Source organism: Lissotriton vulgaris, chromosome 7, assembly GCF_964263255.1.
Source record: "Lissotriton vulgaris chromosome 7, aLisVul1.2, whole genome shotgun sequence".
In the NCBI taxonomy this organism is placed as follows: Eukaryota; Metazoa; Chordata; class Amphibia; order Caudata; family Salamandridae; genus Lissotriton; species Lissotriton vulgaris.
The window spans coordinates 1,030,466,318-1,030,492,827 of record NC_141695.1 but is presented as its reverse complement, the minus strand read 5'-3'; the positions used below and the strand labels follow the sequence as shown (position 1 = coordinate 1,030,492,827).

General features: G+C 42.9%; 1 protein-coding gene across 3 annotated transcripts in view; it reads right to left on the bottom strand.

Annotated features, from left to right (window-relative positions):
* ANKHD1 (ankyrin repeat and KH domain containing 1) overlaps positions 1-26,013 on the bottom strand; it is a 1,478,908-nt gene extending 1,452,895 nt beyond the window's left edge. For 2 of the 3 annotated variants that reach the window (XM_086931463.1, XM_086931465.1), the window contains exon 1: positions 25,657-26,013. In XM_086931463.1, the coding sequence (XP_086787589.1) occupies positions 25,657-25,869 (213 nt within the window). In that variant the 5' untranslated portion in view covers positions 25,870-26,013. The remainder of the gene's footprint in view (positions 1-25,656) is intronic. The other variant, XM_086931464.1, reaches the window with a different exon arrangement.
* Positions 26,014-26,510: the final 497 nt, after the last annotated feature.

Sequence of the window (26,510 nt, the reverse complement as noted above, 5' to 3'; positions counted from 1 at the left end):
CGGACACCACCACTGCCATGCACACACAGACACCACCACTGCCATGCACACACAGACACCACCACTGCCATGCACACACAGACACCACTACTGCCATGCACACAGGGACACCAAAAAACAAAAATTATGCAAAGCATTGTCATTTACAAACTTAAATGCCAGTAACTCAAACTTAAATGCCAGTAACTCAAACTTAAATGCTGCGAGACCTATTGCATTGCAAATGCTTGTTGTTTAACTGTATCTAACCGGGGACTGAGAGAGTGTCCTTGTTTTTCCCTACCTCTCACATTGTTGTCTTGTATTAAATACTGGTAGACATTTAACAGGTGAAAAAACCCCATTTGAGATGGAGAAACTCTTTCTTCAGAGATAAATATCGCGCCTGGCAGATTCCAAACCAGATGCTGTGTGTATCACATATCCAACATAGTGAGGGCTGGTCGCACTAACCCTAGCAGTGTCAGAACCACATCCTTATGCCTTATGATTGCCGAATTATAGTGCTTTGAAGATGCATGAAATGCATACAAGAGTCCCCCCCCCCTTGTGAATACTACTGGGTGACCCTGGATCGATTGAGGTTCCTGTCATCAGAAAATGGTGCCCACAGTCATCGGTCATCAACATGCAGACTCCAGCTAGCCTACCATCCTTGAATGTCAACCACGAGGCGCTAATAGACCTCCCTTGCCGACAGCAGCTATGCCCATTGACCCCTCTCAACAGCTCCACTGCTCAGTGCCCCTGTACACCAGAGTCCCGGGTAACATCAAACTGGGCCAGTTTCCTCGTTACCCCCGTAGCCCACTCACCCAGTGACTCGGTATCTCAGTTCACTTTTGCGAGATACATTACCAAGTTGTAAGCACACCGCTACAGCACTGACTCGTACCAGCTGAGCTATCTTCCTTGGCCCTTGGCAGCAGCTGGCTCTCGCGCAGAGTCACTGCCTCTTCGATGCCCCGCCCCAGAGCCTTCATTGGCTGGGCTGCAATGGATGCATCTGATAGCAAGCCCCCAGGCTCAGAGAGCGCCACTCCCAGTGCGGGGCGGGTGGAAGGGGCAGGGTGGGCAGGCAACAGCATGCCTTGTACAGTGTGCTAAGTGTGGAACCGTGCCTGCAGCAGAGAGTGCCTCCTGCTCGCCTCCATGTTTGCAAGCCATCGCCACTGATGTTGTAACCACACAGCCCCCAAATAAGCTGCCTTAGAAATATTCATTAAATGCAGCATCTATGAGGGACAGGAAGATGGTAGGAGTAGATTTCTACAAGTCCTGACCCACGTGATTGGCGAATTAATTGATTCAGCACATCCCTTAAGAAACACGGGGTCGTCCTCAATCTGCCAGGTAAAAAGGACTCTATCAGACTTGATACCTGAGCAGATCCCAAGATTATAATATACAAAGGTTTAGCTGTCTCTATTCTTGGCACTGCTGTCTCTTTCAGGGCAGCATCTAGTACGTAAAGATTTTTTTACTTTATTTCGGGAGGCTTTTTTTTTTTTTTAAATAGAGTTTTATATAGTGCAAACTTGACCCGAATCGAGCATCAGAGCGCTTTACATAACACCAGTTGCATTATATGAGGACACATTCATTTTGTGTCAGGCACAGGGAGATTAAGTGATTAGCCCAGAATCACAGGATGTTCAGCGTCATTGCTGAGACTCGAACCCAGTTCCCCAGATTCGAAGTCGACCACCCTAGCCGTTAGACCAACTCCTCTCCCCATGAACTTAGCTGTTATATGCTTGATAAATTGCACCCTTTTGTTCCTGCTCTGCGGCCATACGCCAGTCAGGAGTCAGTATGGATGATATACCAACCTTCTCGCTATAAAGGAAGAAGACCAATTGCATGGCCCTCCTTCAACCCCATATTTAAGCACATGATTTTTCTCCTTCTGCATCCTCCAATCGCCCTCACTCCCTCTATCGCCCTCCCTCTATCGCCCTCCCTCCCTCTATCGCCCTCCCTCTATCGCCCTCCCTCCCTCTATCGCCCTCCCTCCCTCTATCGCATCACTCGGGGGCACCACCACAGCATCACTCAGGGGCACCACCACAGCATCACTCAGGGGCACCACCACAGCATCACTCAGGGGCACCACCACAGCATCACTCAGGGGCATCACCACAGCATCACTCAGGGGCACCACCACATCAATCTGTGCAACCATTCAACAACAACTGGTTCAAATATGTTCTCTCAATGTTTCAAGCTTTATTAAAAAAGTCACAAAAAAATGTTATTTCACATCTGTTCTTGGATTTTCGTCACAATAAAATACAATGAACATAATCTTCACAAAAGTTATTTACAAAAGTTTAAGCTATTGCCATTATAAATTACAATAGCTTATTTGAGTATTAATTATTAAAAAAATAAAAGCCATTGTTATTTGTAATATCAATACATCTAAGTCACTTAAATACAACACATATTGCATTACAAATGCTATAGGTGTCACATTTGCGAAAGTTATAACTATTGGCATTGTAAATGACAAAGCTATTAATTTTACTATTTTTAAAACCAACACAAACAAAAAATTTGTCATTTACAATACCAATAGCTCAAACTTACCTAATAAGAGACCTATTGCATTGCAAAGGCTTGTTTTAGCCTCTTGCGGAAGCAGCTATGGTCAGAGATGGAGCGTAGATGTAAGGGCAATTTGTTTCAGGAGTATTTTGGTTTTGGAAGGATTCAATTTGTGATGGCTCCATGTCATCCACTGATCCACGGATCTGAAACAACTGAAAATTTGCGAGTTTCCAATGTCTTTGGGGCTTTCCAGTTTAACTACTTAACCGCGGCGGGTTTTCCGCCGCGGTGCGGGCGTTCTAAAGGGTGGGCGGGGCTTCGTCGGCCGTTGGCCGACAGCAGCACTGGGGAGGGAGTACTCCAGTCGGCCAACGGCAGCACGGAAGGGGTTAAGGAGCATGTGTGTGTCATCTGCATAGCTATAGCAAGGGAAGTTAAATGGATTGATCAGCGCCGGTAATGACTTCATGTAAATGTAGAAAAGCATGGGTGAGATGATAAAGCCTTCAGACACCCTGCTTTTGTGAGGCACGGTTTGGACAAGAGAAGGGGGGTTAGAGATGACATTAGTTCTGTTTTGAAGGTAGAATGTGATCCAGCCAACAACAGTCCTCTATGCCAGCTTAGTAGAGTCTTTGTATTAGAGTGTCATGGTCAACTGTGTCAAAGGCTGCTGAGAGGTCCAAGAGAAGCAGTGCAGCAAACCCTTTCCGGTAACTTGTGTTTTTCAGGTCATCCCAGAAGGCAACGAAAGCAGATTCTGTACCTCTTCCTGAATGGAATCCTGCCTGGAAGTCTGAAAGTGTGGAATTATCTTTAACAATTTGTGACATCTGGGCTAATGCAGCTTTTTCTTTCCGTTTGCCCAGGAAAGAAATTGTTGATGGCTATTCTTACTGGTGTGGCAGAAGATAGAAGAATTATCTTGAAGGTTTGTGGTCAACACAGGTCAGAAAGGCTGCCGGCAGGCCTGCTTCTTGTCAAGGTCCATAAATTCATCATGTGATATTTGTTGGAAGGAATGGAGAGGCGGTTTTCCGTACTCTTGGAGTATTTTTTATTGGAAAAGTTTGGTACTGGTGATTTTTCTTTGTTTTAAATAGGAGTCCAAAGAATCGGCTTTGGTTGTGTGATGAATTGCAAGTTTGTCTGTGAAATCTTGAGTAATGCATGTTTCTTATTTGCGTCTGTTTAGGGTGCAAGGTGTAAGAGCCGGGGGGGGGGGGGGGGGGGGGGGTGCAGCATGTGGGTCATGTTGTAAGTTTCTAAATTATCCAATGTATGTGATGCAGTTAAAAGAGCTGCTGATTATGTGTGTGGTGGAAAAGATAAAGCTTGGAGGTGGAGTTTATTTAGGATGTATATTATTGGTGTAGTCAGGAAGGTGGGAGTGGGTGTATGTTTCTAGTTTGAGGTGTTGTGTGCATTATGTTTTGAGGAGTTGTGAAAGGTGGTGATGTATTTGTTTCTGTGAAAAAGTTATATGTAAAGTCTTGTTTGGTGAGTGAAAGATGCAAGTTAAAGGGGGTGGCGATATGCTTTGGAAAAGAGTATGTGGTGTGTGAGAGGGGACGAACAAGAGTTAAGAGAGTGTGTTAGATTTGATTGCTAAAAGAGGTAATATGTATGGTGCATCAGAGTGCAAGGGTTGTGTTTTCGTAGTAAAAAGAGGAGAATTTGGTGTGGAACAGATGGTAAGCTGAATATAGGTTTGTTGGTGACACAAAGGGGTATGTTAGGAGTTATTAGAGCAGAAAGTGTATCTGGATGGGATATAGTTATGTATGATGTGAATTTGTATTGGTGATGAGGTAATTGGTTAGTGGTATAGGATAGAGTCTGTGTTTTGTGTTGTAGTGACGGTGCCATTGAGTAGTTGTTGGAGTAGAAGGGTGTAAAAGTGAGGGTTGTGGGGTTTTGTAGTGGGTGTTGAGACATTGAAAAGTGTGTGGGGTTTGTAGAAGGAGGTGATGGGTAGGGTTGGTGTATTATTAGAAAACAATGGTCCTAAGTAAACAATAATATTTAGAAAAATTCGATATAGACCTTGTTGAGTGCTATATATATATATATATTCAATGCCCAGCCGGCCAGAGAATTTTATTGTGACAATGTTTCAAATATAGTCCGGAATATACGAAAGAACATTACAACGGGACGCAATCCTGCACCCGACACAAGGAGGGAAGTGAGGGAAAACGAAATAACAAATAAAAAATTAAACAAACGAAGTTACAGGCAAAAACTAAGGTGTGGTAGCTTGCATTCAGTAAAACAAGCTTAACCAAATAGTGACCACAATAATTACATACAATGGACCATAGTGGTACTATTTTGAAATGTCGACGACGTTTCGATCCCAAGCTCATTAATTAGAGGGATCATCATCAGGACTAATAAATAACAATTTGCCTGGTCTATACAAATAACGCCACAATGATGAGGGTGATTGTGGCACGTTGAGTTAACGATTGGCAGTATCTCTGAGCTACTGAGACTCGTGTGGGTCGTGAATTGATATAAGTCGCTCTCAAAAGCTTCTCATCATAATTGTTATGGTGGGGGAGCGAGGCTTCTGTCCAGGGCGAAGCACTCGGTTGGTACGAGGCCGGATTTTGGTCCACGTTCTCCTCAGTGAGGGAGGGGCTGTATTGAAGGCTCGGCGTATGGGGAACTCTAATGAGTACAGCAACAGTGTGCTGTTGGTTCCCCGGTGCGATGGCAGGAACTACTGACTAGGGGAACCACGCTCGTTTTACTACTGTAATGGTGGGCACCATCTTGGATGAGTCTCGGGTTGGTGTTGCATCATAAATTTACATTCACATATTAACATACATAATTTAACGTTTAAAAAGTTCACCAACTAAAATCCAGTTAAAACCGAAGCATCTTAAAATATACCTAGTTATATTAGGACTCAAACCTTGTTACTGAGTATTAGCTCATTATCATAAATTACCTAAAACACTAATGTTATTTACACCTAAAGGACCTTTCCAATTGTGATCATAAACCTCCCTATAGTACATGCTCGATCCAAAAAACGCCTATCAGTTAGAAGTTCTACGGCTTGGGCACAACACCTGATACAATATTTTTAAAAAAAATCAACCAATGTCTGCTGCGGCAAAACTTTTAAGCAAGCCACTAAAATGTGCAAAATATTGCATTTTGTGTTCAGATTACACATACAATTCCCTCCGGCTTGGATCATTTCCATTTTTAACTTATCAATTAGGAAGGTGTTAATTCCAGTCCTTATACTAAGCAATTCACATCTAAGCCAACGGTTTGAAATGTTATCCACATACAAAAACCATGCTTCATTCTGCCAAGAATGTAATCCCCTCCAGATACTGCGGATCATGTTCCAGGGACGGATCTTTACCCAAAGCCCTTAGCTCACTCTTTGAGACCCCTATTTGTAAATTCTGTGGGCACAGCTTAACCTTCATATCTCTACAAACTATCCCCAGATTTTTCCTGATACCTCTGACCCCTTACAATTCACTTTGCATGATCTTATTTTTATACCATTGGGAGACTTTCTATTCCTCCCCTGCACTCAAATGTTTAAAGAATCTTATCAGCGCCACTTGGGCCAATGTTTTCCACTATATTATGCCGGTCTCCATTCCTACAGTTTGAACCATGGAGGATCCAGGTAGGGACAATGAGCTCTTTAAATACTTCCCCTCCCCAGCATCCCACTCGTGTGTACCACCAATACATAACAATTCAGCTCCGTATTGAATTTGTGGGGGAATGATAGCCACATAAGCTTTTAAGACAGGCCTGTGTGACCATAGTCCCCATTACATTTTTTCAAGCTGCCTACTCACCGAGGGGGAAGCCCTTGCCATCAGGGCTTCCATATGGATATTCCACTTTGAGGACTTCTTGAACCAGACCTCGAAATACTTATATTCATTAACTATTTCCAACTTGGTGGGCCCATCTAAAATGTACTACTTTTTTACCAAAGCACACCACCTTCGTTTTATCCATATTTACCACTAGCTTTTTAAGGCTACAGTATTCCCTAAACACATCCAACTTCCTCTGTCAGCCTTTCTCTGTCTGGTCTAGAATTATGACTCAGTCTGCACACAAAAGGCATGTTATATGTTTTATCATTTATTCTTGGAATGGCACCCCTGGCCACCTCCAAAGCAGACAGAAGGTCAGCTACAAATAAGGAGAGGAGTAAGGGGTCAAGATGCAACACTGCTGTAGCCCATTATTAATAGATGTTTTCTGTGACAAAGTCCCCGCAGTATCTATGAACCTGATTACAGTTATGTCTGTGTAGCTCCTGAATTAGAACTAAAAGTCTCTTTGGTATGTCACATTTTACCAAACGTTACCCAGAAACAGTTCCAGGTCCACCAGATCAAACTCAGCACAGAAATCTACAAAAGAACAGAACAAACTGCCTCTCTACTCAACTGATTTCCGTGAAATTGACCAGAACACAAAACAGTGATCAGTTGTGAAGTGACCCTCCTAGCATTCCCAATATAATTTTTACAAATACTTTTTCCCCCACATCTAAGAGGTTAATCAATCTATAATTCTTGTGGGATTTCAAATCTCCCAGTTTGTAAATTGACTGCGCCTCTCTAATTATCAGGGTTGAGACATGCATCTAATATGTCAGAGAACATCTGAAACAAGAATTCTGCCCACCACTCCGACTGAGTCTTTATTATAATGGCAGGGAAGTTATCTGGTTCGGCTGATTGTGTCACTTTTAGGTTTCCTGTAACGCGTCTAATATTACATACTGTGAATTGGGGACGAATGCCCTCTTCCAACCCTAACCAGGGAATCGATCTTATTGTCGTTATTCTACCCTTTTACCATATATTTACTCCAGATACTCCTGCCAAGCAACTTATTCCACCACACGATTGAATGACCCCTAGGTTTAACCAGAGCCTTCCTGTACTAACTTTGAGAACTTAAAAAAAAAAATGTATTGCTTCCAACAGATTTCCCCAACACTTCTCTTTATAAGCTCTTTTGTGATTTCTAATAAGCATTTTATTCTCTCTCCTGGTCTTCGCAAGACTGTAATAACTTTGAATAATGTACCTTAATTTAAGGGTTCTTTTCCCTTTTCTTATCTGTGCCTTTAATTTCCTACACTCCTCATCAACCTAGTCTTTTTTTTTTGACCCGGTTACTCAGGTTCTTTTTGTTCCTTGTTTCCTCCCCTTTTAAGTCCACCCTAAGACACTGGCCTACTAGGCTGATTGTGTTTTCATACCACTATGTTTTTTTGCAGAGGCATTATTCAAATTCAGGTTCTGCTGGAAGTTAGCCAATTTTTCCATGCATTCATTCTAGTGGCAAGGCACTTTGGGTAGTCCATTTGTACATGGATTTCCGTTCCTCGTGTCTCCTTTCACTTCTAGTTAATTCTAGTTTTAAATGATAGTGATCACTTCTTTCTGCTAGTACTACCATGAAACCCTTTATTTTTATCAAAGATCCAGGCATGCAATTCCGATGTAATCAATTGGACAGGGTTGCAGGCAAACCTTAAACATGTGGTGTGCTGGGTGGTCATACCATTCAGGCAAAACAAGCAAAAATACTCTTGCAGTACCATATCTTGTGCTGTCACTCTAGAATTGGGAAAACTAGCCACATTTATATAATAGGACCTTAATAACTCTTTGAACCAATGATCCATCCTTTTGGGGTTTAGTTTGTGGTTATAGTCTACTACCAGAATGAGCATGTCTATCATAATTTTTGCACAGGCAATCCACATCTTCCTTAAATCTTCACATTTCAGTTCTATAATCAACAGGCCTCATTCCTATACACATTCACTATGACCATACATTCATACTTTGGATCAGCGTCCAAGAGCTACACTCTAAAGACCATCAGCATTTTACTTCTAATGGTGTCACCTTTTTGGCTACTTTAGTGGAGATCAAGGTCATTATGCCCCCAGGGGGGCGTCCCTGCTGGCTCCTCTTAACAGCCCTATTTAACTGAACAAAGCCATCAATTAGGGGGGTTTAGTCCCGCAGCAATGTTTCCTGCAAACATACAATCTCCAAGCCAATTTCACTTAGCCACCCCTCTTCCCCCAGGGCTGGTGTAGTAGAAGGAGTTAACAACAATGTTTGTGCATATTTATGGAAGTTGCTTATACATGTCCAGGTACAGAGTTAATAACATGTGAATAGTGTCAAGATATTATGAAATTCATATGTACTTGAAAACGAATATATGACAGTTGTGTTTCATATTTTCTTAATAGAAAATCAATGCCCCTGACGAAGGGCAGCATTGCCCGAAATGCATTGGGCCAAATATAATTTGGATTTATGAATCATGTGAAGAACCAAGGATTACAATAAGAGAAACTTAATGCTCTAATAAAACTTTATTTTGAAAGTACGAAGTTTAAAGAAATGTTTCGATCCAGTGTGCTTCTGGGGACGCCATTCCCGACTGGAATGGCGCTATCATAAGTAGTAGGAGCCACATAACTATTTTCATAGCTCAGGTCTCACCAATATTGAACTGTCCCAGAGCATGACACTGTGATTTCAATGTCTTAGTTTTCCCTAAATGCCGGTTTAATCATCTCGACTTGCCTTAATCCAAGGCCTGCATGAGGTCTCAGGAATGGTTTCTCTTGGCCACCCACTTTGGTCATTTCTGATTCTGGGACTAACCGGATCCATTGTTTTAGCATCTCCCATTCCGCCTTTAAGAGCATTGGCTTAACCAGCCCGGAGTACATCAAGGCATTTGTGATTTCACTTCCCTTATTATGTTGCATGAAACCCACTTGTCTGAGATCTTTGGTCTCGATTTCTTTCAAGCTGGCACATTTAGAGAATGAAAATAGTATCTGGGATCAGTTTAAAGGTAGTAGCTTTCTCACTTTTTTCCAACTCTTCCCGTATTGGGATGGTTTAAAGTACAGCACAAATTATTCCCCACTCTATTTTCCAATTCTATGGGTGTCACTCTATCCACTCCCCTGTTCCTACTGTCGGGCACTTCCATTTTCCTTCCTCTTCCCGCTCGATCGCCTGGGTATACCTTTTCTCTACATCCACCCACCTGTTTGCCAATACTACAATCCTTGTTACTTTGGAATTGTGGGATAACTCTTCTAGTTCTATTCCAAGATCTTATTTCCTCACACTTCTACCTACCCTCTTGTTGGATTCATTGAGGATGCTTATAGGGAGTCTCTTCTTTTGCTGGTTTGTTGTTGCCCTCCATCTATACCTGCATCCCCTTTCTTCTGATGTTTCTTTCACCCCCTTTCCTGGGAACCTTTCTCATTCTTTTTGTCCAGGGTATGTACAGTCTATAACTGGCTGGTTCCCCCAATTTATTTACAAGCATAGGACATCTGGAGACAAACATACTTTGGGAACCAGCTGACCAGGAGGTTCCCCTTCTGCCTCCCGATAACCTGAAGCTCCCATATCTTGCCCCACTGGTCTTACTATAGTCGGCACATGGTAAGCATAGTTTACCACAAATACTTCTCCCCGCAGGGAATTACAGCACAGTCATTACAACATAGCATTACTTAGCAAGACGGAACGCGACTTGCGGAGGGGGCAGAAGGTGTTGGATTTAAAAGCCAACACCTTCCCTACTGTTGCACATACTGTCCCCCCCAGAGCAAGTTGTTGTTCCGATTTTCGGGGTAATAGAATGCGTTGTTACAACGGGGTCGTTGCAACGGCCGCGTTGTAATTCCCTAGGGGGAAAAAGCATGCAGAAAAAAAAAAAAAAAAAAAAAAAAAAAAAAAGAAGAAGAGGTATATTCTCGGCACATGGGCCCAAAATCTGTTAATTCACCCGCAAAAATCTGTAACTGGTATTTTCGAGCTTTTAAAATATCATTATTCAGCACAGATACCTCCAGCAGCGCTTGCAATGTTTTCCATAAAATCAACATTATGTCCAACATAAAAGCTGATGAGTTGCTGAAATCTTTAAATTTAAAGTACAATTTTGCACGGAGCCTTCAATAGCCTTGTTTGCGGTTATCGGAGACTGCTCCAAACTCTTTTCCTGCTCAACTTTCCCTTTCTTATAACTGAAGGCCATGCTACAGTAATCTGCATCTCCCTCTGCATTCTCCATCACCTGGGACCCTCCATTATCTGGGAGCAGCCACGGTGACTAGGACAACCTTGGTTCCAAAGAAAAATTATTCTGGCTTAACATATCTTGGTGGCTCAGAGAGGGTAAACATATGTCCAACAAACCATGGCTAACAGTGTCAGCTTCTATTTGATGCTCTTCTCCAGTTAGACTACCAGCTGACAAAAGTTGTTTTCTTTTCAAATGTTAGCCCACAAAGTCCTTAATTGATTTAGTAACTGACGCTCCTTCCCTCTCATTTTGCAAAGGGTTTTTATGTAGGGGTTTCTTCTTGGTGTTTTCACAGGCTGTCCTTTTCACCTCTTCTCTTAATTTGACAAGCTCTCTTCTAGGGGCCCAATGGAAATATCACGATCCACCTGTAAGTGACTACTTTTCCCTTTGCGTGATCAATGTCTTCCTGGTGCTATCACACAATAAATACTAATAAAATTAGTTCTAGATTTATAGTGTTATAGTGACCCTAGTTCCCCCAAGTGTTAGTCTCCTCCTGCAACAGTACACCAGTCAGCCACCAGTACTCTTCCCACCTGGTCTCCTCCCTAAAGTCCTTCAAACAACTGCTCAGCTCTTTTTCCGGCCAGCAACACATCGGATATGCCTTGCCCTTATTACTCGATGCTTGTGGCACCTTCACCGTCCTTCTCCACGAATCACTTACCTCAGCTGATCCTGCTGTAGAAGAATGTTGTGCCATGCGACTGCTGCCACATCCACCTAACAATGGTTCCAGGTACTCCTTCCTTCTTTATTCCTCAATTAGTTCCTCAATTGCCGGGAAGCCACAGACCAGCACCCTCTCCAACTTGTCCTATCTTCACAGGCTCACAGGCAGCGTGTACACTGCCGCGTTCCTCGTGGCTACCCGTGGGAAGCGGACACAGTTGCTCCTTTGTGGCTCTGCCGTTGGTCATCGGGAAAGCCGGGGGTATAGAGGAAATATCAATTGGCTCCTGGAGCCGCCCAGAGCCACATGAAGCTCCTATACGCGACTCCCAGCTGGGTGGGCGGGTACGAATGTGCCTGTGTACAGCCGCGCAGCATAGTCAGGCATCAGCAGAGCAGCTCAGGCATCCTATTTATGTGGCCTAATGGGCCTAATGATCAAAAGGTGTTTATTCATTTTTAGAATGGGTTTCTGGCGTGTGATAAGCAATTTATTTTAACAAGCTATATGATCTTATTGTTGACTTGGAAGTTAAACTGGCTTATCTGCACAAAGACTAGGATATTATTTTAGGTGGGGATTTCAATGCTAAATTGGGACTGACAGATTAAAAATAACTGTAATACGGGTGCTAGCACAGGTGTAGGGCATGACCCCCTTTATAGGGACCGGAAAGGCCTAGCACTACTACAACTGATGAAGTTAGTTGATTTGGTTAATGTAAACGAAGCCTGTGATTCTAACTATCTTGACAAACCCACTGTTCAAGGGCCAAGTAATCTATTGTCATTGATTATATTTTTGTTACTCTGGATTTCAAGGCAAGGGTATTGGGGCATCTATTGTCTCCAGTGCCTGTAGTGACCCTAATTGTTTAAAGTATAGACCTTTACTTACGCTGGGTTGGGGGGTGGGGTGGGGTGGGGAGAAGACACAAAAGATAGGCACCAGAATCATTAGCAGTTAAGTCCAGGGGTGTGCGCCTGGAGAAATGTGGATATGAATACTCTTCTGATCAAATTGTGTTCCAACCATTTACCCCTGGTGTCCAATTCTTTTTCTACCTCTGCTGCATATAGTGAGATGACCAGCTCATTTGTCCAGTTGAACCTAGTGGTTAGTAGAATGCTACTAAAGCCTGGCAGACCAGGCCCCTTGAGGCTAAGTGGTTTGATCAGCATTTTAGGAAGGCATCAACATTGCTACATGAAGCCTTTAAGGAGTTACCTAGGAACTTTTGTAAAATACAGAGCTTTAGGGCCAAGTATAAGGTCATCTTACGGAACAGGAATAAGAAACTGCAAAATTAACCCTTGAGTAAGCTGATTAGAGCATGTAGGCTGAAGGACACTCTGGCTTTCTGGATGGAGGCAAATAAGAACAGATCAGTGTGCCAAGCTCAACTTTGTTTTTACTACCTTCAGCTTGAAGTCTTGGCAGATCATTTTAAAGAGGTTCGCGGCATGAGGGCCCCAAATCATTATGAAGGAGGGGGGAGGTAGTCTTCCCACTAGCCCTCAAAGTTACTTATAATAAAATCTTCAAGGCAATGAATAAGAGCCTTTCCAATAAAGGTCTGGGGAAAGACGGTGTTCCTATGGACCTATATTAATTATCACTAGATCTTTGGGCCCCCATCTTTTGTAACTGTGTTAATGCAGTCTGCAAAGTGGGTCTCCCATAGACATGGCACACTGCCGTAATAGTCCCAACTTTTAAGAAGGTAAACCAGTAATCAGCTGGGTGCAATAGGCGGATATGCCTGCTGATAGGCGGCAGACAAGCTGTTGAGGTACAGTACGGATTCTGTGAGGGACTCGGCACAATGGAGCAATGCCTACATTTACATCTGTTGGTCAGTAAATATACTGTAGCAAGGCAAGGCACCATATGCCTGGCCTTCATGGGGCCTTCTTGAGGTCAAAATTATGGGAGGTCAAAATGATGGGAGATCTCATCTGACCTGTGGGTGACAGACGATCTGGTGTAGTTCTTGGAAGCCTTACATTACAAAATTGTTAGCATGAGTGAGGTTCGGCCAGTCAGAGAATGGACAGAATGCTTTAAGCTAGGGAGAGGGGTACGATAGGGCTGCGTCCTGTTCCCGTATTGTTCCTTCTGTATAGCAATGGCTTGGCATAGCCTGTTCAAATACAGTATAAGACATCCTCAATTATCAGGAAAAAAATCCCAGTTAGTTATACGCAGATGATGCAGTTCTATTTTCTAGAACCCCTAAAGTGTCTTAATGTTTTATTCCAAGAATTTGCATCTCTTTTGGCGACACTGGGCTTGGTTACAAATCAGTTGAAGACTTATTATGGTTTGCAAGCCTAAACACTAAGATGCTGGGTATTAACGTAAAGGTCATTCTGTTGCCCAAACTGAGGATTTTTCATATTTTGGGGGTAGTTGTGGATGCTAGGAGTAATTGGGGGACCATGTATGGCTAAAGTGAGGAAGAAAATTTTCAAGCTTGCGGCCTACTATTTTAATACGGTCAAAAGCATTGGGAAAAAAAAACTGTATCCCCTCTCCTGGAAGTTTATAAGACACAGTGTCTCACGGTCCTTACATATAGTTCAGGCATGTGGGGGATACTCAAACACAAGCCCCCTCCAAATGGAGCAAAATTGGGTGCTTATGTGACTTTAGGGTGTTCCACCTACATGCTCTACCTATATCAAACACCAGGAGCTTGGGTTGAAGTATGCAGAGGATACCATTAAGCTGGTTCCCCTTCTTCTGTGAATTTCTATCTGGGAAAATTCCCATGCTTCGCTGAATAGAAAGAATATTAATTACTGAAAATTCCTTGGTTTGACTACATCAAATCTGATTTGACAAAGTTGGGTAGGCCCATCCTTTTTACCAATCCTGCCACCATGACAAAAACAGCTTTGGCTTTTATCAAATCTGCATTTAAGAAAAAGCAGAGAGAGCCATGAGGGAGGACCACCAATTCAATAAATGGTTAGTGAAAGATTATGCTGAGATTCATACTTCCTCATCCCTGGAACCATACTTAGAGTGACTTGATAGCTCTTGGAATAGACAAATGCTCACTAGGTTCAGGTTAGGATTTGTGAGGTGACATCTTGGTTTCCCCCTTCACCAATTTGTGCACTCAAAATTACTTATATGTCCCTGCAATGAATCTTCCTCACAAAAGTCTGTTGCATTTTACTTTCTGTTGATACTACTTAAATAGATCTTAAAAAAAGGTATTTCATTCCACCATAAGAAAGCGGAGGAATCAGAACCTCTAGTTGAGCCCTGGTGTATATGCAACAACTCGATTCCCCATCTAATTGTGTTCGCATAGGTTTGTTCCAAATATGAGCAATTAGTAGAAGAAAATTGTTGATGTTTTAACTGAAAGGTCCTATTTTATATTGGAAGTAACACGCACTTTATTCAGACATCTTTGCATTCATGGCACCATGCTTTATACTTTATATGTACCAGCCTGCTATGTAAGATAATAGTTAGTGTGTATTTTATTGTTTTTTGCCACGTAAAACAATTCATGGAATTTTGGGGAATTGCTTGCCCCTGGTTTTATAAAAATTGTATAGTTACCTTTTTTAAATAATTTTAAAGTGACGGATTGTTGTATTTTATGTGTTCTTTTATTGTCACATTTGTGACCAAAATAAATAGAATTGAATAGACTTGCATATTGTCATGAGAATCAACTTTAAAAAAACGTTGAGACTTATAAATAAAAAGGCAATAACAGAACAAGCTGATATGTCAACTGAACTGATAGGAAAACCTCTAAATAAGAACAGGTTATGGCACAGACCTTGCAATATAAGCTTTGCATTACATACCTCCATTTATTTTTCTACAGTTGATATAGTTCGTATAATGTTTTCTGACAATTTATTGTGACAAAATGGTGTACCATTTTTAAGTCTAATGCTCATACATTGTAGTTGATGTACACATGGAATGCTTTCAGTTTTCGAGGTCGGGGAGGAAGATGGCTGGCTTATCCGCCAAGAGCTCCACTCCGCTCCACGTTTCCCAGCTCACCACCAGGTTAGTGAATCCAGAAGCAGAGTGCAGGACGCTGCTCCTTAGACAACGTTTCTCGACTGGCTCTTTTCTGCTCTTGAACTAATGTGCGACCAGCATTGAGGCTGTGTTTTTTTTGCTAGTTACCGGCTGATGCAGCAGCTTGGCGGTCAACAAGCACATGACCAAGTACAGGGGCGGCCTTAGGCATGCTGGTGATAGAGTGTCAGCTCTGCAGGAAGTCTCAGAGGCTTCGTTAAGTACAACACAGCCAGAAAATGTAAGTACTGTTTCTGATATCCTTCGGTTACCCGGGAGGGACACGTCCAATGATGGTCAGCTATGCTCTACTCCAAGGGAGGATATAGAGGAGGGGACATTAACTGGGGGGGGGGGGGGGGGTGTTTGGATGCGTTAAGGTATCACTGTAAGGCAGAGGCAGATTTAATAATGACTGCCGAAAGCAATCATCTATCTGCCCAAGGGTTGCGAAGGCCTCAATGTCGCAGTCTGAGAAAAGCAAGTTGCACGTTCCATCTATCCAAGGGGGGTGCTTCCTAAAAAGCGAATTGCAGCAGAACACTCTAAGCAGAGGAAATATGCAGACCAAGTGCGCCCCACCCTAAACCTGCAAAACAGCAGCAGTTTGGCAAAGCCAGCGACCAGGGTACGAAGGGCAGTCAACTTAGGAAATGGGTATCTTCTAAGGGAGAAGTAATATCCATTATTTCTTGATTATCTGCCCAGTTTGCCGGTCCTGTAGGCGAGAAACAACGCCCTGGGCTGCATGCACAAGGTTTTCAGCATACATACGCCACCTCGAATATCGGCTCTCCCTCGGATATATCCTCTGGGACACTATTGGATCATTCTCCCTTTTCTACGACCAAGGAGTTGGTGGGAGAGTTTGAAGAGGCTGTGCAGGAACCATTGTTTAGCTCATTCATGCTATCCCTAGTACAGGTACATCGGGCTGAGGCACAGGCCTATTATACGGAGGCAAGAGCAGACAATGTGCTGATGCAATAATCACTGGAGGAGGTCTCCAGTCAAATTAGCAATCTTACAATGAATGCGAGTGATTTACAGGAAAAAATGGCCCAGAGTGTGAAGACGGCAGTGACAACAGCTAAGTCTATCGAGAGTCACTGGAGCCAGCTCAAATTTCTCCAAGCCAAAATCGAGGATATTGAGAACTGACATAGGAGAAATAATTTGAGTATTTTCGGGATATCGGGTGGTAAGGAAGGCTCTGATCCTCTGCAGTACATGGTACAATTATGTAGAAGGGCCTTTCCAGATCTGAATGACTGGGACTTGGATTTACCAACATCCCTGGTTTTAGTTGATAGCTTGTCAATTGTTGCCCGGTCAGATCTATGTAGTTCCCCAATGGAACTGAGGTGGAAGCTCTCACAGTTTATTGATCCATTGAAGGCTACTGGTGAAAAGTATTTCTACAGGAACCTGCTTGCCTTAAAATTAAGAATGGACGGTCTCAGTTCTGCTTCTCTGCAGAAGACGCGGCGCAGGCTCTTGCTCGGCTAAAGGGGACGAATAAGCATAATTTAATTGAACTATAAACGGAAATAAGTATAGTTGGGTTGTCTTGCTTGTATTCCTTATGCAGATGGCCAATAAGGGGTGGTGGATGATAAGACGAAAAACTATGATTTTCTTTTTTCTGATCGCGCTCTTATTTGATCTGTGCTTTATCTTCTTTCTATATTTCTTTCTACTATGCGGTAGGATCGTGGTGGATGGGTGGAAAACTCTTTTTCAGGCCACTTTTCATCAACAGCCCCAGATTAGGGTGATCCCTCCCTCAGGGAACGGGATGGTGGGGTATTTTTCTCGAAGTGCTGGGTGGTGTGGAGGGGTCGATGCTGGATATCACTGAATGCCAATTGTTACCAGGTTCATACAACGGTGGAGGGCTGGGGGGAGGTGGAAACTGGTCACAGACAAGCGAAATCATACAGGAGGCATGTTAAGCTTATTAACTGATATGCAAAGTTTGTACTGAAATTTCAAGATAGGCAGCTTCAGATCCTTTTAAACTGTATAGATGGTTAAGATATCCCAGATTCAATGCATGTGCTGGAATGTGTCTGGGATGAATGCAGGGCCTACGCGACAACTGGTCAGAGAGGAGATCGGATATTATGAACCTCATTGGTGGCACTCATGGAGACTCACCTGGCATATAAGGGCAGGGCCCTACTTTTTGGACTATAATATAGTTGCCTCTACATCCCAGACATACGGGGAGGGTGGCAGTCCATTCTGCTAAAAAAAAATCTAGGGTCAGATATTAAACACTGCGGCGGACCCTAGGGGTAGATGGGTACTGGTACAATTGACCCTACATTCATTTAAATTTGTGCTTTTCGTTGTCTACAGTCCAAATATTGATGACCCCGATATATTTGATACACTTCCATTTGAATGGACTGGGCGGGAGAATTCATTTTAATGGGCGATTTTAATTACGTAATGAACTGTAGCATTGATTCTACTATCCGTAGGACCATCTCCCGTAAACCCAGAACTAGGGTCTCCCTTAATCATATGATTAAGCTATGTGGTATCTGTGATGCTTGGCGGACTCTCCATCTATTGGATCCTTGCTATACATACTATTCCCATCCTCACAAGCAGTGCTTGAGGATAGACATGGTTTTTACTAAAGGTATGCTGCTAGAGAATATGGAAATGACTGTATGCCCAAGTTTCGGATCATAATTCAATCTATTTTCATTTTTCACTTTATCTGAAATGGGACAAGCCCCATAGTTTTGGGCTCACTTTCTCTTGCCACTTACTAACAAATAGTGAGTATATACAGTCTATTTCAGGCTTACTTAGGGATTTTTTTATTATCATTAATTGAGGATCGGCTTCCCCTACAATAGTATGGAATACTATGAAAGCATATGTTCGCTGCATAACGCTGCAACTTGCGGTCAAGCAAAATAGAGCTATTACCAAAGAAGCTTATTTCTCTTCGTCAAACGGTTAATCTATTTTAGGTTACACACCCTTAAAATTACTCAAGGCGCTACAGGTGAACGTCAAGTATTTGGTCAACTGTTAGAAGTGGGATCTCGTGCTGGGCGTAGATTGAAGGAACAGTTGGCCGCTAGATTTGTAAAGTATAGAAAGCTTCAATATGAATATGGGGAAAGTGTCGGGAGAGTTTTAGCATATCAAATCGTAGAACAACAAACAAAGGGTAGAATTCAGGCTATTATGGGATTAGAAGGTAGGGTCTATACAAAACCTCAACTTATTTTGGAACAATTTTCTCAGTTTTACAGTAAGCTATACAGTCAGTCACAGCTGCTGGACTCCGGAAAGTGCCAGGAGTATATTCAACAAGGTCATTTGCCCTCTTTGTCTGAGGAGCAGACATGTGACCCGAGGACAAAAAACTCAAGACTGGAAATCGAGGCAGCACATATGGTTGTACCATCGGGCAAGGTTGCAGGGGAGGAGGCGCTTCCTACAGAGTATTATAAAACATTTATAGAGATAGTAATTTTTCTCTGTTATACAATCTATTCAGGAAGGAGGGATTATCCCAGATAGCTGGAATACAACTAATATTGTGTTTTTCTTTTATTAAAAAAAAAAGAAGGATAAACCAGCCAATGATCTGGGTTATTATAGGCCCATTTCACTGATTAATGCAAATGCAAAATGGCTTGCTAAAACTTTAGCCTGCCTCCCTGCTCCACTGATCTCAGGGTTAGCATCCTCACAGCAACATGGCTGTGTCCCAGGTAGGGATACCAGAGCATATTAATACAGCAATTGCTGCATTCGATATTACTGACAAATGCAATATGAATATCGGCATGATATTACTTGATGCAGAGAAGGCATCCTACAATTTTGTCTGGGACTGCTTGTGGGTCACATTGTCTACTTTCTGTATAGGAGCAGCACCGGATTGGCCATAGTGGGTACCGGGCATTTCCCCGGAGGCCGGAGGGCTGGTTTTGTGGCCGCAGGGGGCTGCTTTTCTTACAGGGTGACGGTTTTGCAGCAGTGCTGCAAAATCGGCCCTCTGTAAGAAAAGCGGGAGCAGTGCGTAGCGGCTAACAACCCCCTCCCCTCCACTCCAGTTCCCAGGGCCGGTGGAGAAGCAAGCTGCGAGGGCTGGTTGCTGTTTCCAGTCCGGGACTGTACAGGAGAATATTTTGTGAGATTAACCCAGGCACTTTATAAAATCCCATGTGCCAGAGTCGCATATGCTGGGAGCTTTTCCAAGTTTTTCCATATTTATTGTGGGGCAAGACTGGGGTGCCCGCTCTCTACCTTTCTTTTCGCTCTACATTGAACCCTATTTACAGTCCCTTCTTAGGAATACAGCTATCCAATCATGGGCATTTGGGGATCGGTAACTTAAACTGAATGCATATGCTGATGATGTGGCAATCTTTTCTACTAATCCGGCAACAGCTCTTACTCAGACTTCTCTTGAAGCGCATACTTTTGAGGAATTCTCTGGCTATAAGCTGAACTTGGCTAAAACACAGGTTCTTTTAAAATTTACCCCAGACTCCTCCATTCAGTACCCGGTACCCAGGTCCTATGGCCCATTGGGTGAACCCATTGCTATGTCCTGGAATGTGGAATTTAAAGTAGGCAAATATTTAGGCAAGGAAGATCTCATTGTGAGGAAAGGTAAAATAATAGTTTGGAACCTTGGTTTAATCAGTTACAAAATATGATCTTGGCCCAACCATTTTTATTACCTTCATGTCAAATTAAAAACCCAACCAAAAGGATTCAGAGATTATATTGATTCCTTCACCATTCTTCTTGCCCAAATTTTTGACTTCTTAGGTACAGCTGCCTTAACAAACAGCTATAAGTAGAAACACAAAAGCCCAGTGGAACTCAAAATACAATTTCTAAAGATATGGTATAGAAAATAATTAAGGAAGCTTCTGAAAGTGGAAAAGAACTTGTGTACTGTGCCCACCATAAATTTTATTAAATTTAAGCCAAGAACTGAAATCCGTCATTTAAAAACAAAAAGGGACAAGAACATAAATTGACAGAGTTGCATTTTGTCACATTTACGTAACTTACTCCAGACTTTCAGACAATTGTTAGTAAGGGCACTAAAACCTATAAAGCTTGGTGTGGTTATTATATAGCAAATAACGGACATTGGATGGCTCTATATGGGGGTTTGGATAGAGATATGACATTTAAGATGGGCACGGAAGACAGGTCACAAATTAGAACCAGTCATGCAGCTGTCTACAAACTAATTAAAACCTATAAAACTTCATGCGTAGCTGGTCCTAATGCACTCTTCGTTACCCTAATGAAGCTTAACTCGAATAGATGGGGTATTACTCCAACATTTAAAACGGTCATACAGATGGGTCTGACATCACCTTCTAAACTGGGGTGGCATGGTGAGCAAAAGAATGATGGCTTTAACCCAGATTTCTTGACTGGGGGTGAATGCTTAATTAGCTCTGCATTCCTTCCATCATCTGGGTGTCTATCACCTTCATGGAAAGCATCAATTTTGTGTCCTATCCACACGAGAGGCCCGAAAAATTCCCCCAGTAGTTACTGCCTTATAGACCTATTCTATCCAAATGGGAAATTATTTTCTAAACATCACTTATCACATCTGCAAGCCTGGCTGAAGAATCAAATAGATTAACTTTCCATCAGACAGACTTTCACCCCAAATGTACAGTGGCAGATAATATCACTGCCTTAACAATGATTGAACAGAAAGCCTGTAACCAGAAAAACAATCTCTGCTTGTTTTTATGGATTTCTTGCCAGACTTTTATAGGGGGAAAATCGACTACGCTTTGGGGGGAAAGCTTCAGAAGTGGAGTATCCCCCTTTGTCTTTTATAGCCGATAACAGAACTCCACAGTAATACTTGGGTTAGAGTCAAGCTGCCTGATGGCAACGCCGTCTCTCTGAAAATCCCAACTTATAATGGTCTGAAGCAGGGGTGTCTTCTAGCACCGCTTCTTGTTAACTTGTACATATCGGATCTTGCATATTTATTAGTACATAGGTTAGATGAAGCCCCAAAATGGAGGGGGACGGGAGGCAAAGTTCCTTTCTTAGCTTATGGCGACTATTTGGTCATTTTGAAGACTACTCAGACAGGCATACAATGGCAACTGGACCCAATGCAATCACACAATGTGGATAACAACCTTTGCATTAATAGGAATACAGCTAAGGTAATGTCCTTTGGTCTAAAGAGTTCTAAGTTTATCTGAAGATAGGTAGCATTAAGATTAAAAAAAAAAAGGTCCAGGAATACACTTACTTGGGTGTTTCAATAAATAAAAAGGTAAAATTGCAAATGTTGTGCCGAGAATTTAAGGTGTAGAATTACTAGTACTACGGAAGCACTAAAAAGGTTTTCCACAGTTTACGGGGTGGAGAGATAGGTTCTTTGTTGTTATTAGTATTATAATAAGCTTGTCGACATGTTTCAGCTCCTTTTGGCCCAGCCGGGTCTGTGGAGCTTTCGTCAGGACTAACATACATGAATATTTATACTCACACGACTTGTGTAGTACATTTAAGTGTTCGCTTTTTGGCACTTAGTTATGAAAACGTGCTCTCAGTAATCTGTTTGCGAAGAGCCTGTTACTTCATCAGGGGGATGCCGCTTGTTAAGGGCAGAGCCGCGTGGTGTATAATTCTGTGGCTTGTGCTGACTCTGCCCCCAGATTGGGTCAAGCTTATTATAATACTAATAGTTCCAGTAACTATCTTTTTGAAGTATCTGTATATTTTAAGATAGCAGAATCTCACCTCACATTAAAGCATTAGGGTGGCATTGAGCACGTATTGGAACATCCAATGATAAATGCCACAACATCAATGTGGGGCGGATGAAAAATATATACCGCTGTTTCGAATAACATTGAGTTTTTGAGGGTGTTTCATTTACTCTTCTAACCAATGGTTTAGAAATGTTACAAGTGTCCCTTTTCTTTTTCTGATTATCTTCATGTAAAAAAAAATGTATCTGGCCCTTAAGCTCTGGGACGAAAACAGTAAGCCCGGTTGAGTGAGATCAGCATGGCATACTAGTAGCAATACAATACAATTTCTAACATGTAATGTACTTGTTTTCAACATTTTTCATGCTACTTTAACTAAGTATTTATTATATGTGGATTGTATCTGTGTTAATTAATATTGAATACAGTTTTATGTAAACTTAAACTTCAATATACTTTTTGTTGAAATACAACAATTACAAAAATGTCTGAGTTGAGTCTGTTTGCTGTTCTTTCATCCAAAATCTTTTTTTCATAAAAAGTTTGTGATGTGTCAATACAACTTTTTTGTTAAGTACTAATTGAATTATACTTTAGGCATTACTCATTTTTGTCTACGAAAATACTGGATAAGGCATGTGTTTTGTATGAAAATTTGCCCTGGGCCAACAACTCAAGGATGTAAAGGGACCAAAGACTATTCTGTGTGACCTTATCCGAACATGATCTCTACCTAGGACAGGAGCTCCTGGATCTGAAATTTTGGACAAGGTAGCACTAGGTTGGCTCTTTACTTAAGGCCTGCTTTGCATCATTTGCATTTACGTCTGTAACCTAGAACAGCTGGGAGCACCCTAAAACACACCAGGGTGCAGAAACCTCTAGGTAATATAGAGAGGGCAAATAGATCCCAGCACACAAGTCAGGAAATCACATACAATGGACATCATAATGAGACAGACTGCTATAGTGGCCAGGGAAGTGTGCAGTAACATATGTCAGCATCCCAAATTTGTTTTAATACTCTGCGAATCAGATTGCTTAGGCTGTTGTAAAATACAAGAAGCGACTTTGCCTAAACTGCCAAAGGTCAGCTAATGCTTGTTGGCGATGTACACTCCTATGTTTGTTTCACTATATTTCTTGGTTCTATTGCCACTGCCAGTTCAAAGGTTCGCAGCCAGGTTGCCATTTTCAACCAAAATCTCAATTTCAGTCTGAATAAAAACAGTAACCAAGTGCATCTCTGATCATCCGCTATTGTAACAATATAGCAACACTGAAACACTCTCAAACAGTTGTAACAAAGATTACACAGGTACCGAAATTTGGAGAATATATCCTGGGAGAAAATGAACGTGTTTCTTGACTGTTTATTTCTTCAAGGTAGTGTTAATTTATTTCTTTACTGGTTGAGGGTGCTGTAGTGTTGCTATAATAAAAATGTAACCTAGTTGGAGTTACAATACATGTAAAACCCATTGGGTAGCAGGTTGTAGGGCACAGTGTGAAATACTCATTACATATTACTAGGTATTTTAGAAGTATCATTTAGACTTACTGATCCTATAGTGCTGTCAAAGGAAACTACTGCTACCTTCGAGTTGATTTTCTCTGCAATTGCTTCAGGGTGTCCTCCACATTGCCTGTATTCCTCCCACTGTATGGGGCCTTTCTGATGGGTCTTCTCATCTAAACTGTGGCAACAGTATCCTCTTGCAACACATGAAAATACTTGCTGAGATGTAAAGGGTTCAAAACCATGCTGGTGAGCTCCTCTGCGGAGGTCAATGCAGCAATCACATAACACTACACATGCCTTCACAACACACCAATTAAAGAAAACTCACAATTTAAGACGGTTTGTATTGTTCACAAGTCATTCCATGGAAACAACACTGGATATTTAACTTAAGTCTCCATCAACCACAAACCAACAAGGCACCACAGAACAGGTGCTGCAAACTTGGAACTCGGCCACCTGTGTTAGCAGGTAGATTTTGCAGCATTTCTCCGTAGGTTACAGGTCCCAGCCTTCACCACCTTTTTGGAACGATCGTCTTAAACTCAAGTCATGCTTAACATCTCCATCTTTGTTCTACACAACTAAAGCAGCTAAAGTTTGTAGTACTTTACAAACTTCCTCAGGTAAAAGATAAAAAAGAGCTTCACTGGTTGATATCATGTACCTAGCCAAGACAGCTGATGCTGGATCCTTGTTCAGTGTCTTTATTCTTCAGCTATGTACAGTTTTTGCACAGTGAAAGCCACTAAGAAACTGAATCACAATGTGTTAGGGTGCTTGGGATCAAGCCTTCAAGCACACAATCAAAACTCAAAATGCATAAAAAAAAAAAAAAGAATCAGCCATGCGGGTCCTCTACTTGCAAATCAGACCTAAATAACACAGCACAAAGCATGATGAGCACCACATTGGAGTGGGTGCTAGGTGCAGAGAATAAAAGCCAACAGCTTCACCTGACTTCTACCCACCTCCCTTTTTGCAATCTGCATTCTGAAGGAGTGTCGGGATAAAGAGACTTCTTAAGAAAAGAAAATGATTAACAATTAAAAGAGGGTTGTTGTCCTGGGCAAATCCAGTGGGTAAAGCTCATTCCTGTGCCAGAAACTAATACCTGAATGGTTTGGAGGACTGAATAAAGGGTCACAGTCGTGCCTGATTTAGCAGGAACAAGTTCCATACCCTATGTCAACGAGCTGTGCCAGGTGAAGTAGACGGGGTGATTAGAACTGTATCAAATAAGGGTAGAGAGACTGGGGAGTAGCTCTGCACAAATGCTTTTACTGCTGTGTGGTGACAATCGAGTGTCAGTTTTAAGGTGAGAAAGAACCACACACGGTGTCAAGAGGTCAGTGCTCTGTTGTATGCGAGATCAACGGCCACAGTTGTACCTGTGGTTGTATCTGGTATGACATGAGTAATTAGCGTGCGTGCAGAAAAGAGCAGTGTTATGTCGGAGTATTGTGGATACATGCTGTGCAACTGTGATAAGGAGAGATGTACCCAGAGTTAAATTAGGGGTGTGTGGCTTTACGCAATATTGAGTAAGAGGTGTAGAGCTGCAAGTCGTGCCTGGCTGCAGTCACTGCAATCGTGCCCAGGTGGAGGACTGCTGAATCCTGAGGGGGTCCTGGTGGTAGTGGGTGCCAGTGGGGAGTGAGCGGTGATTTTGGGAAGGGTCACAACTGTAACTGGTGTGACAGATGTGAGGGTCACAACACAGTGTATGGTGGCAGTGGCCTAAGGAGATGATGTACTCAATGTTATTGAAGGGATTAGGACTGTGTGCTCAATGTTGTAAACAGGTCATGGCTGCCCTTGGAGTGAGGGGTGGGTGGTAACTAATGCAGGGGGCAGTGCCCGGTGTCAGGGGGGGGGCAGGCCCAAAATAGAGACCGCCTCTGGGCCAGGCATATCAAGGGGTTGCTCACCTCAGACACTTCTTCCTCGTCACTCCCGGAGCCCCCACATCCTCCCGGGGATAGCACAGCAGCCGCCAGCTTGAAGTCCAGCCGGTCGTTCCCAGCGTCACCGAAGAGCCTGAGAGCAGCAGACCCTTGGGCGGGCACAGGAGACCGCGGGATTACGGAATCTATCTCATCTTCGAAGCCGTCGGGCAGCAGCTCGGACCCGGCCTGTGTCATGTCCGCCGCTGCTCCCGCGCTGCCAGAAGCCCTAAGTGCGGTGCAAGTCCCGGGTAAAGCACCGTGGGAGCAGAGCAAGCCTTCCAGCAGGAACTGCCCTCACCTAGCCTGACGCACGCAAGCCCCGCCCAGCAGCCACTTCCCTTTCCATGATTAGTGTGCGCAGAGATTTTCAGTACGCTCATAGGCCAGGGCAACTGTCACTCATAAAGACGTCCGGGACGTTCGTGTCATGCTGCGTTGACCTCTCACGCAGATCCAGTCACCGCCCCTCTTCCTGAACTTCCAAGAGTTGAGTCTGCGTCACTCGGCAGCGTCCGCCGCTGTGCGGGACACGGGAAGTTGTCTGGGACCTCTGTCTCAGAAGGGGCCAACACCTGTCTTAGACGCCTACCGGACACCTGCCTGCCTAGCACGCAGTTAACACCAACACGTTTTCTATCGTATGTACCGAGAGATATTTCTGTCACGCCCGATCCACATACAAGCCTGGCACCAGGCTGCCTGCCTGTTGCAAACGCCTGTCTCGTATATTATTTTTTTTGCTACATGTCACACAGTTGTCTGATGCACAACTGCATGTCATACTCGTGCACCGTTAGAGCAAACGTTTATTTACACAGCCATGAGACGCTTGAGGT